The 21,248-nt window shown below is 39.2% G+C and overlaps 1 protein-coding gene across 1 annotated transcript in view; it reads left to right on the forward strand.

Annotated features, from left to right (window-relative positions):
* Nucleotides 1-21,248, forward strand: part of LOC126380262 (epithelial discoidin domain-containing receptor 1-like) — a 70,892-nt gene that overhangs the window by 6,834 nt on the left and 42,810 nt on the right. The window contains exons 4-10 of the mRNA XM_050029542.1: nucleotides 453-600; nucleotides 812-1,000; nucleotides 1,085-1,218; nucleotides 1,394-1,601; nucleotides 5,691-6,006; nucleotides 6,157-6,260; nucleotides 8,211-8,305. Coding sequence (XP_049885499.1) covers nucleotides 453-600; nucleotides 812-1,000; nucleotides 1,085-1,218; nucleotides 1,394-1,601; nucleotides 5,691-6,006; nucleotides 6,157-6,260; nucleotides 8,211-8,305 — 1,194 coding nt within the window. The remainder of the gene's footprint in view (nucleotides 1-452; nucleotides 601-811; nucleotides 1,001-1,084; nucleotides 1,219-1,393; nucleotides 1,602-5,690; nucleotides 6,007-6,156; nucleotides 6,261-8,210; nucleotides 8,306-21,248) is intronic.

The following is a 21,248-nucleotide window of genomic DNA, read 5'->3' on the forward strand; positions in this document are numbered from 1 at the left end:
ACCTATAAAGTAAGCAAATCCCACTTCAAATTATTTTAGGGAAAATAAGTAGTTATTTAATAAAAAATATTATTACTTAATGTATTAAAAAATACTCTACCAATTGTCCGCTTGTGGTAGAACTAACTTTATTTGAATTTGAGACAGTTCTATTGCACGAAGAAAAGCGTTCAATTAAAAATTGAAAACGACCTATCCAGAAAGAGAACCAGATTATTGCGTTTGAAAATCATTACAAACTTCAACTTTCTTGTTACAAATCGCCGGGTCTAATTAAAAAAAATGGTAAAAAGAGAAGTTACTTAATGCAAACAACAATCTAGGTTCTATGTCTACCAAATTCCATGTAAAAATTGACACAGTTTGTGCTTTGTACCTACAATAGTTTTTAGTAAGAACCAATTCGATGTTCTTATAAATTCTGGACATTTCACGCCATTATTCTTTTACAGCTGATACCGGGGAACGTGAACACCTATACACCCAGGAAGTCTACTCTAGAAGCGCCATTCGTGGCGTCTCGAGTGAGATTTTTTCCCTTCGCAGCACACCCTCGCACCGCCTGCATGAGGGTCGAGCTCTACGGCTGCCGGTGGAAACGTACGTACCAGTCCACTCCACTAGCTGGCGACGTCCCGGGACCTTACTTAATAAATTTAAGCAAAGCGAACTTGCCTTAGCGAATACTAAATGTTGAACTCCGCTGCGCTTCTCCTAATTGCTGGAGTAATATTCTCCTTGACATCCAAGACAGCGATGCGATAGAGAGCCGCCAGGGGCGGTGTATTTATGTAAATTTGTATTTCTGCAGAGGCACTTATTACATACTCGGCGCCGAAGGGGGGCGATATGCAGGCCATGACCGGGGGGGCACGGTTCGAGGACTTGTCGTACGATGGCGTCGTGCGCGACGGCCGACTGATCGACGGGCTCGGTCAGATGACTGACTCGCTCACCGGCCCCAATGACTTCGAACTACCTGACCCTTCCGACACCAGAGGTCAGTTACCTCTCACTAGACTTCCAAAACGTCGATTTCTATGCGGAGTGAACGTCATAATTCACAAATATATTTTTCTTTCAGGAACCCGCTGGGTCGGATGGAATAAATCAATGTTAATTAGCGATGAACTAGAATTACTATTCAATTTTAGCAGTCCAAGGGTATTTGATTACGTGAACATACATACGAATAACATGTTCACTAAGGATGTACAGGTAAATTATTTATGTCTAACTTTAGTAGAGTATTGTAATTAAAAATCAATTTAAAATTTACGCGGCGTTGTATCTTTTGATCTAGTCTTTGTAAGAGTATAAAAGCCAGAATGTTTAATCAAAAGCTACGCTATCGAATATTTTAATCGGGCGCGTTAATTAATTTGTTCTGCAGCTATTTAAAGAAGCGGAGGTGTACTTCTCGCTGGAGGGCGAGCGCTGGCAAGAAGACTATATCTCTTACGAGCCGAAACAGGACCGCGTGTCAGAGCACGCGCGCATCGTACACATCGACCTGCAGAACCGCACCGCCAAACACATCATGATCAAACTCAAGTTCCAACACGAGTGGATCCTCATCAGCGAACTCACATTCAAATCAGGCAAGTTCACAATACTTACTTGTACTGTCTGTAATGGGGAAATAGACTTTTCTTCTGACGTTATAAAATCTTCAAAACAACAAAACTTGATTGATTTCTGAAGTAAGTAAGTAAATCAAATAAACAAACAGCAGTAATTTATTTGCAAAACATTACCGGGTCCTTCTGCGCGGCCCAATCAACGACCGGGCGGAATAAACATCGCGAGCTCGAGGATGAGATTTCGAAACAGTTAATCGAATTAAAACTATACAAATAAATTATTCGTCGAATTAATCCGGAGCAAAAAGTGAGCAGGAAACATTCATAAGCACGATTGGGTGATTTTTCGCGCGAACAAAAAGAGGGTATCCCGGAGGGCACAGGAGGCCCAGGCACGCTAATAGATCCATTACTCCTCATCGGGGCTCCCTTATCTGTTCAGAGCATTCGCGAGCCTCCGGCTATTTCACAAATTTTATCTTCCTTTAATTAATCCACAGCTCTTTTGAGAAAATCACCTCTTAAGTGATAAATCGCCGCGCGTTAAATGAAGAACTTGTAATTAAAGAAAATCTTTGATCTGGTTTATTTCGTTCCCCCAGTTATGCGTATTACCAGGCATGGTGGCGTGGTGGCGACGCTGCCCGCATTTGCCCGCAGTCCTCCGCACTCAACGGGATATCATCTAAGCCTATAAACGGATCTTAAGTAATTTCTGCGGCCCTTTTGAACATACAGATTGTATATTATTAAATTTTCAACGCCGCTTATATTACAATCAATAGAATTACCGTCTCAGTCCCTCCAGCTCACCCGTAAAACCACGGCGTAAGAATTTGATCCAAGAAACTTTCCGGAAGAAAATTAAATTTACATAATATTATTAGATTATTTACACCGCGGCTACCGGCTTCTTGAAAAAATTAACATTCTTCCGGCTTGGAGTTGTTTTATTCCAATTTTGACACTTTGTTAAAAATATTTAGCTTAATTTGAAGTATTATTACCTTCGATAAAACATGGTAGCAAAAAATATACAATTACTTACATGGATTAGTCGGGGCTTTGTGCTTAGCTGTCTGAGTCATCATTGCTTTAATCTTCCCCAATTAGGAAACCTTACAAGTATCATAATAGGTGCAGGAACAGATAATCACGAGCAGGCGGGCATCCGACTGGAGGGCCGGATAAATCCCTCGCTTTTCAATTCTTTCACACAATGAAACCCTCTGTTCTACAGTTACATATAATACATGTACCTGCGCTTAATGGAAAACTCCAGATTCCAAGTATTATATTACTAGACTAAGAGCAGGCTTTAATATTAACAACAATGGCCGGTTGTCGTCTTACGACTTGCAGCATTATTGTCCGCGGCTTATATATAAATCAGGTGAAGGATGACAGAGAATTATCCAACAAGTTTAAAAAGATAAAGACGTTCTTCATTGAGATAAATGATATCAACCTCATAAATATATTATTTTAAACAAACATGAAGTGCAAACTCATCCACATCCGTCCATATCCCTAATTTTCCGTCTCATTTCGTAATTACTTTTTACTGTACTGCAGGGTAATATAAGTTTCGTCTGATGACATTATTTGGAATGGAAAAACAAAAGTTCTTTTCTTAGTGCGCTCTTTAATTAACTCGAATGTTAGATAAAAGCGAAGAGAAAGAAAGATAATAAATAACTAAGTAGATATAGTTAAACAGCATCCAACGAAGATTTGGTTCTTGCCAAAATTAAGTGTTCAAACTCAATTAATCATTTACACAAAGGGTTTGGAAGTTAATAGATTAGGTACGATAAATAAATACTGAATTTTAATTTGATAATGACAAGGTTAAATGTGAAACGTTTTCGAGGAACAAAGTAATAACATCACATTATGATATACTACCTATAGCCAGTTTTACCACATAGATGTATCAATCGCCATTATAGGATTAGATGGTTGTCCAACACTTATCTATCTACAAGTCAATCAAAACGATTTTTCTTACCCATTGACCTAGGATTATTGCACTTCTTACCACACCTCACGTATCGATAACGCAACTGAAAAGACATTTTTAAAAACACACGTTGCGAGGAAGCACTTGCCTATCTTATAAACATTTTAATGACGTCACGTAGGGGTGAGTAAGTGATTCTTTCGCATGATAAAAGTGGAGATGGTAACGTTAAGCATATCATGGGTTAAGCTGTGGCAAGCTCCCCTAACCTTTGTCGGGTCGGTGAACCCTCGGCAAGTGCGGCTTAGCGGATCAGACAGGTCTTCAGCAGCCTGGTTACGGGTTAAAAGGCTCACGTTACAAAAATAGCAAATAATAAAGTACAATAAATTGTAGAGAAACGTCTAATGCTGATAACGAAAACGCTTATTAATTAAATCATTTGTTATTAAAACTTCAAACTAGTTTGATAAAAGTACTTATTTCTTTATGTAAAATCTGCTAAGTGAGTATAAATACGCAGAATATTTGAGAGCAAATAAAAATGACCATGCCCTCTATAATTTTCGCTCTAATTAGCCTATAGGCTCGCTTTTGTTAGAAAGTAAGAAAACTTAAATATTTTCACTTGATATTACGTCTTGTAAGGTGTAATATATATTGCCCGGATTAACCCTAGTTGGGTGATGTGTTCAATTCTGAAGGCAAACAGCTGGGGGCAAGTTTACTTACAAACCACGCCAATGTCTTCAAGCGTAACCAAAAGTCGGCTTACCCCTCATTTGTATTGAACCAATAACTTACACCTTCAGTAAGAATTTGAATTTCAAGATTTTTATTATCTGTTACTTGTTTCAGGTTTCATTTAAACGTTTGGAGCGATTGTTTACGCAACTTTTAAGTCAATAATGCGGAAATTCGTTAACATTTTTATTCTTTTACGACACATCTCAAAGTCTGAACAATGTTTGAATATAACGAAGATAAATAATTTCGAAATTCACACAGAAAGCGGTAATACATTCGCATTCTTCGTTTGATGTGTTGTATTACTTTTAGTTATTGTAACGTAAATACACATCAGGCAAGTTAACGTAACACAACAAAGAACGCGGAACGCTCGGGTACAACGCGTTACCGCTATCTGTCTAATGGGACCCTTACAAATCCATGGGATACTATTACTCAAACCTACATCTCTAATTCGCTGCAAAGCGACAGTTTGCCTTACCAGTCCGAATAATACAATTGGAAATTAGCACGGAATTAAGTGGATCTTGGCACCTCTGCGTTATTACACTGGCACTACGCCATTCTCTCACCTCACTTGACTTGGCCTGTTTCGGTAGTATATATTAAACTACGCTAGATGCCTGAAGTAGCGGCCGGTTCGAGGCACCCATCCGCTTTGATAAGCTTAATATAGAGCCGAAACTTACGCTACTACGTACTATGATGTATGCAGTGCAATTAAAAATGGATTTGGCATTCTTGGAAGGCTTCCTGGATACTGTGGAACACGTAGACCTCATGAATAAATACACTGGTACCTAAGTGAGTTACATAAGCAAGGGAAATAAAATGGTACCCATATATAACCAACTACTTATGTACTCATAATTTAAGCTTGCAATATATAAATACACATATAACTGGATAATATAACTTATTCCGTTGCTGTCTCGACCACCCGCCACCTAAGACGCGAACCTTGCCTTCCAACGATACAACTCTAAAGTGAACCATACCATACTCCATTCACCGTATCTCAACTTTACTTACCCCAATGTAGTGTGTTAAGTCAGGGCTCATAGTTAAACTGTCGAGTGATACCTCCAACTTCTATTCCCATTGTGGCCTCACAATTAGTCCTGCACCCGACACCTATTCATTTTGCCGCATTGTCTTAATATAAGACGCGATGTTTAGTACCTCCTTTCAATACGTGGTGTTATCAGCATTACCATTACAGAAAAAATCCTAACCCCAAGAGAATTGTCAAGGGAACAATGAGAAGCTATCTCGTAACCTTTACCACGCTAATGTCCAATATACCATGTCCTTTACCGTGATGACACCCTTTTAAATTCTTATTTACTAAATGGATGATATTGGTCTAATTACGTAATGTTCTTTGTTCTCAGTGTACACGGTGGTGAATGCGTCAGCGGAGTTTCTAGAAGAGTACTACCGAACGGACACGCCTCCTTCGTCGCGGAAGAAACGAAATTCATCCCTGCGCGTGTCGGTAGGGCTGGCGTGCGGGGCGCTGGTCGGTGGCGGCGCGTTCATAGCGGCCACTGCCGTGCTGCTTACCAAGCGCACACGCCGCAGAATACCCAACATGCTGAAGAAACCATTCTGCCCTTCGTTGCGACACAATAACAACGCGCGCAACAACCGGCGCGCTCCCCGGCTGGCTCTAGCACTTGCTAACTGCCCACCCATACACATGCTACGGTAAGTTTTTATCCTCTGCAATAAAACAACAAGCTACTTACCTCCTAACGTTTATCCCCTGGCAGCTATTTCTGCAATTAAGCGAGTAAAGTTCTGAATGAAGGACGCTAATATACTTTCCGTGTTTGTTAGCAAATTGTTTGTTCGCAGGCCGGCGGTGGTCGACGAGGATTACCGGGAGCCCTACAACATTTGGAGGGAGACTCTCGGTCGCCGCGACAAACGAGACAGCCACGACCAAAATGAATATAACGGTAATAACATCTCTACACTAACAATCACTGCTTGTGATATCAATATTAACACAAAAACCGATAGCCCTTCAATATAATTAACAGCAATACCGAAACTACTCCCTTATTTGCTTTTAATCCGACCGATAGTAAGTACTTATTTGCTAACAACCCTTTGCACAGCACAAATACCTGGCGGGTATACGCCGCTCAAAAAGAAGATAAAACAATGAAACAGATAAAAGTTGAAAAGCGTAATAAAGTTGGGTAGGTACCTATTTTTAACTCATAGGGGCTGACCCTAATTGTAAACAATACTACTCTTACAAATGAACAAACTACTGTGGGTTATTTTTTTATTTCGCAAACAAGGGTTGAACCCTCGCGAGTGGGGTCCAGTTGCGAAACGAGAGCGAGGATTAAATATTGCTAGTGTGTGGCCGGGGGGTAGGCAGGTGCAGGTACACACGCCGCTAGCTTAATTGAAACGGAATTACACCTTATCCAATTACAGAGAAGACAACTTCTATCTTTTAAATTTTCGTCCTTTTCTGATATAATCAAAGTGTAATAAAAGTAGGAATAAATACGGGAAACTGAACTAAGCCGTGGCTGTGTTAGCTCGCGCTAGCGGCCACATGTTCGCGGTGTGTTTGTAGCCGACTAGTCGTGTTTTTCCCGACTGGCGCTAGTTAGCTCGCCACGGCACTCCACTCGCCTCTCCGCTGCACTCGTTAGCTCTTCGAGCGCACTTGCCTCCAGATTGTTACTTTCTACTACCCCGCGACCCCCGCACCCCGCAGCCACGGCCACCGACCAATGCTCGCCCGAACGAAACGCTCTAATGACTTCCATAACGAGACCTGAGCAGGCTACTTTAAAATATATTTTCGGCAAAAATAGAAAAATGTACAGTTATTACTTCACCGCCAACTAGCATGCAAATTGCTTTAAAGCGATTCCTTAAAATGTGCAGAGCTACATTTTTATCAGGTTCATTCTAAGTCATTTACGAGCAACCCAACAGAAAACGGCATTTGAAAATAAAGAGGATTACCCGCGATTCCAATTTATTATGATTGGACTCGAGACCAAAAATCCATGGAAATGAAAATATTCTGCAACCACGCGAGCAAGACTTCCTCTTAAAGTTTCCCGAAATATTTGAAATTTGTTTTCGAATTCATATTTGAATCATACATGATTATCACGTGCTCAGCGGTGAAGGAAAACATCGTGAGGAAACCCACATTCCCTGGAAATGCATCTCCGGAGGTATGTGACCTAACCTGTATTGGGCTGGTTTTCCCTTCGCGGGTTGGAAAGTCAGACAGGCAATCGCTCCTGATAAAAACCAAATCTGTCACATCTTCAGGTAAGGTTAGGGGACTCTGTGATAAACGTGATAATGATAGGGAGATATTATGCTAGTGAAAGTGTAGGTAACATCGTCAGTATAATTTAGAAAGGTTTCTTTGCATCTTAAAAAAGCAACAAAAAGATGTTAAGTTTTTGTTTCCGGGCTCTTCAGTAGAAGTATAGCCATTGGGGGGAACCGTGGCTGATAGCAGCGTTCGGCGCTCGTTACCTAGCCCGGAAGTCCGGGCGGAACGGCCGCTATTGTTCAGTCAGCGCCATATTGAAAAGATGATGCGGCTTGAGCGCAGGATAATAGCCCTCCCCGTGTCTTCGAGCTACGGCTTATGCTACTTAAACTGAGAATGCAAAAATTGTCTGCTCTCTTACACAAACACTTTTAAATCCCAAAAATAAACATCTGATACAAGTTACAGTAGGCGCCAAGCTAAATTAAATCTTCTCCATGGCGCCTTTTTATCTCCTCGAGTCACAATTATGCTTTTGTTGAGTTCACTACTAAGTGACTACCGCGTACGTACCAGAAAACGCGTAGGTAGTTATTATTAGCTATCTATCAATTTATAAACTGACTGGTGTATTTTGTCCATACAGAAATCTGCGAAGACCCAGAGTTCCCGAGACCCTACATGATGAAACGCCCTGACCCCCATGAAAGTTTCTACGCTGCGACGGACATCATCCACCACGTATGTATTGTTATTACTATTATTAACACTTTCAGGGATACATCACGTACGATACGAGGCAATGACCCGAATCTCGATTCCATGTGTCATACTATTATGAATGAAAGGTCAATAACCCGTCTGTGTCCCTGAAAATATTAATATATACGTACTTACTTACTTATAATCTCCTTATAATCACCTTAACGACATAAGCTATACGAAGAAAACACCAGTCTACTCAAAAAAAACCCAATGAAACTTTTTGCTTAAAATAAAATCTCCATTTCATAATTTGACGATCGTCACTTTATTTTTTGTCGTGCCATTTTATGTTGTGTTGAATGTAATTTATGATTCGCGACGTAGACCGACTATGTCGTTCCTGAAAGCTCCAGTTGGTGCAATCGGTTTGGAATAAAAGATTTTATTTACCAAAAGTCCACTCAGGTTGAAAATCCGCTCGAAAATCAGTGAAACTAAATAATTGACTTTACTTGTGCAATAAATAATACCCCGAGGAAATAACGTGGACTTTTCATTTATACTGAATGATTTTATTTGTGTTAACATTTTTCGATTTAGTAAGTAATTTTTTGTGCAAATATTGGTAACGTAATACAAAAAGTTATTTAACGTGTAGGTAAAAATAACCAACCAATATTTAATTTATTTTACAACCACAACAAAACAAATAGAACTTTGAATATCAATATCGTATGAGAACAAAACCACTGAGCGCATTTGTTAGTTTGCATTTTAATCCATATCAAATCCGGGGTTAATCAATATTTCATAGCGCACTCGATCACTTCAATCCGCAAACGTTGGCGCTATAAACCAAAATTAATCAAACTTCAATTGCACACTTCATTCAGGTCCTAATCCTAATCGATGGAAATTGAAATCGTTACATTGATAATTTGATTTGGATCGCGAGGGTAATTAATTAAACAGACAGCCCCTAAACAGATAATGGCGGACAGAACACGGGCGACAGCGGACTCGAATTTGGCTTTATTTGACCGTTCACGTCTAAGCATTAAATTTCCAAAAATCCCTTCGTAGTAACATAACATTTAACATAACCCCACCACTTGGTATAGTCCTTTAGTTGGGCTAGCCGGAAATACATCCATCGCAAAATAAACTGGGTACCGTACCTTTCGAGGTGCTGTGCTTACAAACATTATAAAAGGATCTTCTACGCTGTGATTCTATCCTTAAAGACAAAAAGATGATGTGAATGATCAAGTTCAGATCAAAAGAAGACTGAAATACTTTTCTCTGCTGTTTCGTTTGCCTGCAACAGCAATTTCAAGTTAAGGCTCCGTTCGTTGCGCTCGCATCGCAGTATCAAAACTCTAACCTATAATCTTCTATCGTGTGGGTTGTGAGGTGGATGACCAACCTCATCAACCCTGGTTTCAGGTAGTAACCGGGGCCAACGGCTTAACGTGCCTTCCGAAGCACGGATCATCTTACTTCTGGACAATCAGGTGATCAGCCTCCAATGTCCTAACCAAACTAGGGATCACAATTGTCCCCAACGCTCAACCATTGGACCACAGAGGCCGTACCTATGATTATCTAAATAGATAATTTTCTGACATAAGATTTTTTTTATATTTCGTGTTTACGATAGGTTACCAATCAAGTAGCACGCGACCGCTATAGCTGGCACTCTCGCGACCGCCTTCTCTCTGGACACGGCCACAGTCGTATATGCAATTTAGGGTCTTATCCTGATATCATTTGTAATAAAACAGTGTGTGTGGGCACGTCGATAGGCATGGAAATGACAGTATTGCGTGTTCTTTGTTTATAAACACATATAATTACATACAAATCATTATGTGGACGCTGCGTAATTTATTCTTAATGGAGACACTGTCACGAAATATAATGGTTATCATGATTTATGAATAAGTACATAGTTTGTGGCTATCCTTCTTAACGACAGGAATGTAAAAGTCTAGAATGAGTATAGCACCCACCTACATTGTTCACCGAGGAATAAAATGGTCAACTACCAACCAGAGTGTATTTTGAGGCCGTTAGTGACATTGTAACGAATACTAAGGGAAAATTCATGATTTTTTAAATTATTTTCAATTCTATACTTTTGCGAACGAAAATTTCACTTGACATCAACTCAGAATAACGAGCAGAATCCCCCACAGTATTTGTTACGATGTCACTTACACCCCGTACCAGTACATACAGGTAGCCATACAAGTAGGTATGGGTGCTAGTGACACCGTAACGAATACTGAGGGAGATGATTCAGACCAAGATTCATGAAAATTTTTGTGTCTTTTAATTATTTTCAGTTTCATTCTTTTGCGACGAAAAATTCCACTTGATGTCAACTCAAAATCATGGTCTGAATCATCCCTCAACGTTTTCGTTACGATGTCACTAACATCCTGTATCTGGGAAGCTGGGTGAAGTTCCCTTACCCCTGACTACCCCAATTGGGAATATATTCGTGAGCGTAAGTAGGTTATGGATCTAGTATTTAATCGCCGACTCATTTCACTCACACTATGTAAGCGCAATGCGTTTCATATTGCAGATGCTAAACAATATTTGTACTTACTTATTTATAATATGAATATAGACCGAAATAAGAAGTATTGGTTGTGGTGCTGGTGACCTAATTGGCCGCTAGAGTTGGGTCGTTAATCATTATAATAGTAAGTGGGTGGCACTATTACCAAAAAAAATCGAGCTACCCCCTCCAAAATCAACACTGTGTCCAAAAGGGTATCAGAACAAATGGAATTGAGCACACATAAAGTATTACATTGTAATGTAGTGGGCCGGCTCGCATGCTCCTGATTTCCCGAGAGACCGGGTCACCGGTCTACTTGCCGATTGATCGTTAATTTCTAATGAGGTAACTTCCCTCCGCAACCTTGTATTTTTTTTTAATAACGACCAACGCTGTAAGCTTTTGTCACGATGGAATTTCGAAATGGAATTTGAAAACTTATAGAACAAGTCAAATACGACTGGCTTCTAAATACAAATCTAAAAATATAAGTAGTTACTTATTTAATAAAAAGTATTCAGCCTGTCTTATGTTAAACATTTACATTTATGTTCTACATTTATGTTAAATAATAAACAGAATTAAAATATTCTAAATAAAATTAATTTATAACTAAACTATATCCATATTCTTAACATGTTTTTTTTTTGTTACTGTTAATTTTTAAATAATGGATGTTTTCGCTTCAAGTTTAATAAGAAATCAATATCCGACACCCCAAACGAATAAAGGCGTAATGTCACTTGCGAGATTTTTTTTTTTATTTCATATTCCGGCTCTACTCTTCGTAACACACACTCTGAATTTTTTTCGTAAATTTATCGATAACATTGTAAAATATATTACAAGGTACAACTTTATTCTATCGAAATCCCCCAGCAACTTATTGTCCGAATAAAAATGTTACAGTATGTTGCGTTTTAAATTGAAAATATATTTAGTAGAAGAAAGGAGGCTGTGAATTTAACCCTTTTATTCGTCTAGAAAACTAAACATTTAGAAAAGTAAGTAACATTACGCCTTTATTCGCTTAATTTAAGAGAAAGTAAAATATCGTAATCAACTTTACTCTTTATTTTAATGAATTTGTAAAATGCATTATAAATTTACGCGAAATAAAGACAACATGAAGTGATGTATTAAAATTAACCTCTTTATTCAGATACATTTTTATACGTGACTAAATCGTTAAATACTGTTATTACGTAAAATTCTTAAGGTTTTGAGAGTAATGCTGCCATTTTATATAACTTGCAAGTTTTTAAAGTATTGTTATCATACATTGCACATTGAGTTTTATGCAAAGCGTATTGTACGCTTACTTTAAAAATAGAGAATGAATTACGCGGTAATGACACTAACGAACACTAACATACGATTTTACTTTGATGTTACCGCCAAAGCACCGCTCGTCCACTACCCGGTATAGTGGCGAATGCCTCGCTCTGTCTTACCAAGTGCTCGGAAGCCCATTTTTTCGTCCACCTACACTGCGACCTTAGACGAGAAGAAGCAGGGGGGGGGGGGGTATTTTATTAAAATACCCTCCTAATCCCGCGGCTCCAAACGGTATCACCGCTACCGCTCCTTCCAACCTCCGGCCTCCCACCAGCGGGTCTCACCGGGGAGGGAGTGGTAGTGCGTGCTCTGCCAGGCGGACCGCTCGGCTTCGCACTGAGACAGCTCAACGGGGTGAGCAGCCAGGTATGTCTCCCCCAACTGCCGGCGTAGCGAAGAGCCGGGCGCGCACTTTCGTGCGCACCCGCGCCGTCACGACGCCGTTCGCCGCCACCGTACCACCGCCTCCGACGCGTCTCATCGACACAGGCCTTCGATTGTCCCCGTTCCCGCTGCCCCTGCCCCGACTTCCGGGAGCAGGAGCCGCGGAAAAGAGAACCACGACGCCGCCCGAACGAATCCCACCGCGGCCCGTGGTGAGGACCACGCCGCCCGCAGCACTCTCCAACACCGCCGCGCCAATACGCGGCAACAAACCCTTTTTCGCCGCTCTCCACGCCCCAGCCGGTCATGGAGACAACACCGCCGCGCTCATACGCAGCGGTGCTCAACACCAACCCGGATTCGCCGCCGCACGCGCCTCCGCGCCCGTCCCTCCGGACGGCGCCTACACCGTCGCCAAAGCCCGCGCGACTCCAGCCGCCGCTCGCACCCGCGAGCAAGAAGCTCCCGCCCATCGTGGTCGACCGGCTGCCTGACTGGCACCATCACTTCCGCAAGCTGCGGGAGTTGCTGGGCCACAGGAAGGACCGAGGAAGAGTTCCGGCTCTACCAGCGGTACCTCACCACCCTGGAGAGAGCCACGGGACTCTCCTGGTTCGCGTACGCCCCACCGGCGGAGCGCTCATTGAAGCTGGCCATTCGTGGCCTACCCATGGACACCGATGTTGCTGAGTTGGAGGAGGAGCTGCGCGCCCGCGGCTTCGACCCCCAATACATCCGCCCCATCCAGGCTCGCGAGGGAAGGAGAGGCTGTCTCTTCTTCGCGGAGATCCGCAGGACGCTGGGATTCCTGCGTGTCTACGAGATCTCCGAGCTCCTCTGCATGCCCGGCGTCAGGTCGAGGCGTGGAGGGGACGAAGAGGAGCAGCGCAGTGCCACCGCTGCCAACAGTTCCGGCATAGCAGCCATAACTGCCACCGCCCTGCCGCCTGTGTCCGTTGTGGTGAAAACCATACCGCCAAGGAGTGCCTGCGCCCCCGGGAAGTTCCGGCAAACGTGAACTGCGGGGGAACACACCCGGCGAATAGCTCTTCCTGCCCGGTCAAGTTACGCGAGTTGCGTAACACCAAGGCGGGTGCGGCGCCCATGACCGGCGCGAGAGGAGCTATCCCATCAGCAGCCTCCACAGTGGACCCCAACACCGAGCCGACCGCGCGGAGCTCGCTTATGGCCGTGGCGAACGGCCCAGCCGGGCCCAAGCCGCAGAGACCTAAGCGCATCCGCAAAAGGGCAAAACCGGCCCCCACTGCCACCACCATCGTCGAGCAGCAGCCAGCGCCAACTCCGACGCCGAACCAAGCGGTCGCCGCCCCTACCAAGGGGAAGAAGGCGAAGCCCCGCGCGGAGATACCACCGGCCCCCTCCAGCGAGAAGCTGGAAGTACTGGAGCAGACTATCCAGCTGCTCCACAACGTACTGGCCGCCATTCGTTCCCGGATTGACCCTGTGCCCATCATCGTGGGAGGCCTGGCATCACTGCTGGGCCAACTCACCGGTGGGCACTGAACACCAACACCGGACTGGAACGGGGCTGCCCACATCCACTACTCCCCGTCGAGTAGTTAGGATCATGGCCACCCCCGGGGGATGAGTTGACGTTTCCAGTGGCAGTGGAAGCAGTCCTCTCCCCCCTCCAGCCCAACTGACGCCAGCTGCCCCGGCGACGGAGCAGCTTCACCGGACTGACACCACCGCCAGCTGACGGGCGCTCACTGGGCCTCCTCCAACAGGGAACCACCCGGTGGGCTCGACCTCGCTGGCGGCACCACGGACATGACTTACCATCGGGCTCACGGAGGGGCGATTATCGCCCGCCGTGTCCCACCCACGTGCCACGCCTCTGAGGCCACGTCAAGGGGGCATAGCCCCGAGGACGTCTCCCCGCCGCGGGCTTCGCCCGCGACGAGAAGAAGCAACCGACGGCGAATGCCCCCCGCACTCCCTGCCAACTGCTCTTCCCCGCGCTTTCATTCATTCCGCCTCCGCCACTCGCCGTGGAAACGATTTGTGACAAGGTTTTTTTGCGATTTGGCATCAGCAAATTGCTAAGCGTGGTGCCATCGAAATAGGAAGTTGCTTGTGGCACTTTATTAATCTCTGTTGAGAGGTGAAAAAGGATAAACGGGAAGTTTCGCTATACTCAGACTCATGTGTTGGTCAGAACCGAAATCGTTTCATCTTTGCAATGTTACAACATGCATGCAGAACTCTACCGGTGAATATCAGTCACAGATTTTTTGAAACTGGCCACAGCCAATCTGAAGGTGACACAATGCATGCGTGCGTAGAAAGGGCCAAAAAAATCAAATTATTTATACGCCAGAGCAAATGTATTTCGTCATTTCTAACGCAAAAGTTGAAGGAAACAGATTTTCAGTTGCAACAGTCAATGCCTATCCTTAGCCTGGCTTATCAAGCACCGCTACCTATTCCTCGGCCACTGCACAACGACTTGACGGAGCTATATGACTCGGCTTGTATCCCTAGTCATTATCAAAGGTTTTATTTTATAATACTTTATTTTCCACTGATGATCAAGAGCAACCGATCAGGGCCAGTGACGACAAAGATAGTTCATAATTATATTTTTTTTTTATAACCACGTTTATTGATTTTCAATATTATTTTATTTTTCGTAAATGTTTGTTTGAGAAGAAGAGGATTTAAAACTACATATTTAAGTTTTTTTATGAGACATTGTTGATTTTATGTTACATGACTAATTCGTTGGTTACTACTATTGATTTCTATGATTGTTAATTATTTTGTGAGTGATTCTCTTTATGTTTATATTTAGATTTCTTTTCACAATCAAGAAATTATTTCTAGTCCTAAAGTACAATAAAAAATATTTTTTTAATTATCTAAAAGTTTAAGATTGATCTCTAGAAGAATTTATGTTTCATTTAGTTCCTTGTGGAGGAATGACCGATTGTTATTTAAAGGTTTTGAGCTTTTATTATGATTAAAACTAAATAGAAAAAATCTGTGATGTCTAAATGAATAAAACCAATCGTTAAATTACTATTTTGCTTCAATTTTAATGGTCCCCAGTGCTCAGAAACAAAAACTGGCAATGATAAGTGTATTTCATACTAATCTTGCGAAAAAAGTATGACGAGGACTCTTTTTTGGCTAAAATTTATCACAATTTATAGGATGAGGTTTTAAGGAAACCAAATTATGTAGTTTATGCCTATTATTTTTAATATTTTTATATTAAATACATTTTTTTTTAATTTTGACGTCGTTATTCACACAAAACTTGTCATTATTTTTTCATCGTAAGATAATCTTACGATATAATATTTTAGTTTATAACTGACGAAAAAAGTAGTGTTGAATGAATACGCTCTAGGTTAATTACTAAGGTTAGACGAATAAAGGCGTAATTCACGGTTACGAAACAGCCAGTCGATGACATTTTCAGTCAATAAGTCATGTAAAGATACATTACCTTTAGGTGTCTTGATATATTTCAAACGAATAAAGGCGTGTTAACGTTTACAAAAAAAATATGTCAATATCTTTAGACGAATAAAAATTTAAAATGGTTTTTCAGCTATTTTACGTGAATGTGTTACTTGAACACAATCATTGATTATGCACTGGATACATTATTTTTTGATGCGTACGCTGATGTATGTTTCGATATTCTCGGATAATTAGCAACAGAGCTATAACGATTTTAGTGTTTTTTTGCTCTCCTGTAAAATTGATGTTTTGCTATTACGCCTTTATTCGTTTGGGGTGTTTACTTTAGAGTTTTTACGTAAACGTTTTAATACGTATAAGATTTATATGGATTTTGGCTAATATAATAAGATTATGTGTTGCTCTGTAATCAAAGAATTTTATTTCTTTACTATAATGTTATCATAACAAAATACACTTAATAATTAAACATGCTAACTAAGAACATACCTGTAATCAAAGAAACGACATTTATGCTTATTTTTAAGCCAGTTAGAAATATTATATAAAATACAAATTAGTCTACGTAACTTAAAATAATCAAGTGTCAGATGTCAACTTTGACACTTGAAAAAAAAAAACAAAACAATTATTGCGTTACAGCCAGCGGCAATTTCAAGGAGATTATTTAAAGAGATTTAATCTCTTTACATCTCCCCCCTTAAGGAGAAGAAAATTTACATTTTAATTTTCTTCCAATATATTTATTTCATCTTGAAGTCCTTCTGATGCTGGGACTGGAATAAGTTTTGTAACATGGAAAAGATTTGATTCCGTCTTCTTGTGACCTGTGTTTATTCTGTATATTGTGTTTGAAATTTTTTCCATTATCTCATAGGGACCAATTTTGAGTTCATCTAATTTCCTTCTATTTAGCTTGTTTCCATTTTCCACATATACCATATCTCCTATATTAAATTCGTAGCATTTTCTGTTTTTGTCAAATAGTGTTTTGTTGTAATTGTGTGTTCTAATTGATCTTATAAGTGCTGTTTTTCTGTCTGTGATCCAATTATTGAGTATTTTTTCCTGTTTTAGTTCTTTTGGTAAAACCGTGTCATCTGTACCATATAAAAGATATCCTGGTGAAAAACCAGTAGATGTGTGAATTGTTTGGTTATAAACCTTTACACACTCTTGAGCTATTTTTGTCCAGGCCTTCTTTTTTCCTGTCTCATTTACTTTGCATCTTATTTTGTTCACTATAGTTTGATTTAGCCTCTCATTCAATCCATTTGAGAATGGTGCATTTACTGCTGTAAATATAATTGGTATATGCTTTTGACTCAAGAATTTTTTGAATTCCTTCGAATTAATCCCTGGGTATTGATCTGTCAGAACCATTCCAATGTCTGCGCCTTCCGTGTCTGTTATGTTTTTAACCAACTTTATAAAATCATCTGCATTTTGTGTCTTAGATGTTAATATAAATGCGTATCTAGTAAAGTGGTCTACCAATAAATGTAAATATTTCTTTGTTGATCTTGAACCTCCGAAACCTCCAATTGTATCTATAGAGATAATATCCCAAGGTTTTGTAGCTGGACCGAGATAGGACATTAGACCATACTTGTGATGTCCTCTAGATTTGTTTTTTATACAAGTTTCACAGTTTCTACAAACTTTTTTTATATTTTTTATCAAACATTCTGATGTATAGAACGGACTAATCGTCTTCTGCATTTGTCTAATGCCAATATGACATAAATCTTCATGTATAGTTTTTATTATTTTTTTGCTAAATGTTTCTGATAAGATTATTTTTTCTTTATTTTTGTAATTTTTAAAGTATAAATTGTGTCTTCTTATTAATTTGTTTTTATTTCTCTGTATTTCTTCGTTTTCATTTTGATCTTTTATAATGTCTTCCAGTTTTATTATATTAACAACTTTTAATTGTTCATCAGTATTTTCATTTGATTCCAATACTGGGTTCCTGCTTAGGCAATCTGCTTCTAAATTTTGTTTTCCTGGTGCATATTTTATCTTAAAATCGTATTGTGATAAATAGTAAGTTAGATCACCCAGTTCTTCATCGGTTCTTGATTTTAGGTTCATATTTTCCAATGGTTTGTGGTCAGAATATACTGTAAATGATTTACCAATTAACCAGTATTGCCAGTATTTTACCGCTTCTTTAATAGCTATACATTCCAAGTATATTGCTTTTTTCTTTTTTTGGGTCTCATTTAATTTTTTTGAAAAATATGCCACAGGTTTTTCTTTTCCGTCTGTCTGTGTTTGTTTCAAGATGGCTCCAATTCCTTCTATAGAGGCATCTGTATAAATATTAATTGGTAAATCAGGATCATAAATTTCTAGGATTGGTTGGGAGCACAACAAGCTTTTTATCATTTCAAATGCTTTTTGACATTCATCAGACCAAATGAATTTTTGATTTTTCCTGAGTAAATTATGCAATGGATCTAAAATTATTGCACTCTTTGGTATGTACTCATGATAGAAGTTGATTTTTCCTAGAAATTGTCTAACATTCTTCTGTGTTTTCGGAACTGGGAAATTTTTTATTGAAATCAAATTATCTTTTAATGGTTGAACTGTATTATTTTGAATTATATGCCCTAGATATTTTACTAAATTTGTTGCAAATGTGCATTTCGTGAATTTCAATCTAAAACCTTCTACTTTGATGGCTTCTAGCAACCTTGTTAAATGCTCAATGTGTTCTTCAAACGTTCTTGAAAATATAAGAATGTCATCAATATAATTCACGGCAAAATTAGTAAGTTTATACTTTCTCAATATATTGCTTAATATCCTTTGAAAAATTGCCGGTGAAGTTTTAAGTCCAAAAGGCAGACAAGTCCATTGAAAGTGCCCTTCTTGTGTTACGAATCCTGTCTTTTGTCTATCTTCTATTCTTAAGGGAATAGACCAAAATGCTGAATTTATATCCAAAGTTGAAAAGTATTTGCATTTTCTGGTTTTCGTCATTAGGTCTTCAATTAAAGGGAATGGTTGCGCTTGAGGAACTACTATTTTATTCAAGTTTCTGAAGTCTATACATAATCGAGATTTTCTGTTATCTTCTTTTTTAAAAGCCAAAGTGACTGGTGCTGCAAATGGACTACAGGATTCTTCTATCAACTGATGGTCTAGTAATTTTGCTACTTGTTCTTCTATCTCTTTTTTATCTTCCATAGTACACCTGTACGGTCTCTTACTGCAATATTTGTCAACCATTAAATCTATCCTCGCTTCATATCCATTCACTGTGCCCACGTCATATTTATGTTTTGCAAACACTGTTTTATATTTGTTAACCAGCGTATCTATTTCTGCTTTTTGATGTCCATTTAAATGTCTTATTTTTATTTCAAAATCTTCTTCTTTAAAATGTTCATTAAAATTTATTCTGTACTCCTTTATTGACTTGTTTTTATTTTCCAGATTTTTAATTTCTGTATGTACTGTTTCTATTTTCGTATGTTTTTCTTCCGCTTCGTTTTCGTTTTGGTCCTTTTGGTACTGTTTCTGGGTAATTTTTAAGTTTTCATTTTGGGTCAGTTTAAACATTTTTATCATGTCCAATCCTATCAAAAAATCATATTTGAAATTTTGTTCTTCGATAATATATACATCAACTGTTTCTTCTACCTCAAATATTTTTATTTTTAATTTCGTCAAACCACTTGTCTTTTTAACACCATTAATCGTTACTAAATCCGCTATGTTTAAATTATTTTCTGTTCGTTTTAATTTCAATAACTTGGAATTTATGAGAGAAACGTTTGAGCCTGAATCGTAAATTCCATATATTTCTAATTTATCTTCTAATAGCAGTTTGATTTTAATTAATGGTGTTATTATTCGTTTTTTTGTTCAGTTTCATTTAATTCCGCTTCTATCACCGAATTGTTTACGTGTTTAATGAAGTTCTTTTTTATCTTTTCATTTTCTCTTGTTTTAAACCAACATATAGCTTCAGGATGATAACGTGTGCCTTTGTTAAGTTTCTCACATATTTTACATGCTTTTTTCTCCTCAATTTTCTCTGCTAGATTTTGGCTTTGGCTGGCATATCCATACCTTCTTTTTACAACATAACTCTGTTTATTTATCATGTTTTCATACTTGCTTACCTCATTGAATAAATCAATGGTGTCTTTAATTGCTTCTCTATTAATCTTATTTAGTATAAATTCTGGTAAACCAGTTGCAATAAGATCCACCAAGGTACCAGTATCTATTGTTCTTCTCATATCCAGTAAAAGTTTTTCTTTCCTTATAGCATAATCCAACAATGATCCATCTTTATATTTAAATAATAGTGCATATGTTACTGGGTTCCATCCTTTGTTTGTAAATGTTTCACAAAATTTTGCTTTCCACATTGACCATTCTGCATTCATTGTAAATCTTATTAGCATGGAACTGTACCAGTCTGCACAACTCTTGTCCATAAATAATCTCAATATCTCAATCTTCTTCTCATCTGTTGTTACTTCGAAACGTTCACATTCTTTTTCAAAAGTATCGATCCACAGGTTTGCATTTGAATTTTTGCTTGTAAATTTTTCAATTACAAACTTTTCTGCAATATGTTTTAAGCTTTGATGTTTACTTTCCTGTGTTTTTTCCATAAATTTCTCTAATAACTTTTCTAATGTACTCGTTCCTTCTTGATGTGAGACAGCAATTTTTTCTTGATGGTCCAGTTCTTCTAAATACTGATTTCCAAACTGTAAATTACCGTCTTCATCCATATAAATCTTACTTAGTTCTTCCGTCATTGTTATCCAAACTCTTCTTATCTGATGTCTTTTTGCCAAACTGTTTTTAATTTTAGCATAAGCAGTTGTTTTTGTTATTTCTTTATGATAAGCAGCAGCTTGAAGTTCCAGCGGTATAGCATATATTTTGTTCTCACTTGTAGTGATTGAGGTTATGCACAAAATATTTGATTTTCGGTCTTCTGATGGCAGTAATGTAAATTCAAATCGTAATTTCTCCATTTCTAAGCGACTTTTGTATATAAATATGTCGTTTTATAAGATTTATATGGATTTTGGCTAATATAATAAGATTATGTGTTGCTCTGTAATCAAAGAATTTTATTTCTTTACTATAATGTTATCATAACAAAATACACTTAATAATTAAACATGCTAACTAAGAACATACCTGTAATCAAAGAAACGACATTTATGCTTATTTTTAAGCCAGTTAGAA

The sequence above is a fragment of the Pectinophora gossypiella genome, chromosome Z (genome assembly GCF_024362695.1).
Source record: "Pectinophora gossypiella chromosome Z, ilPecGoss1.1, whole genome shotgun sequence".
NCBI lineage: Eukaryota > Metazoa > Arthropoda > Insecta > Lepidoptera > Gelechiidae > Pectinophora > Pectinophora gossypiella.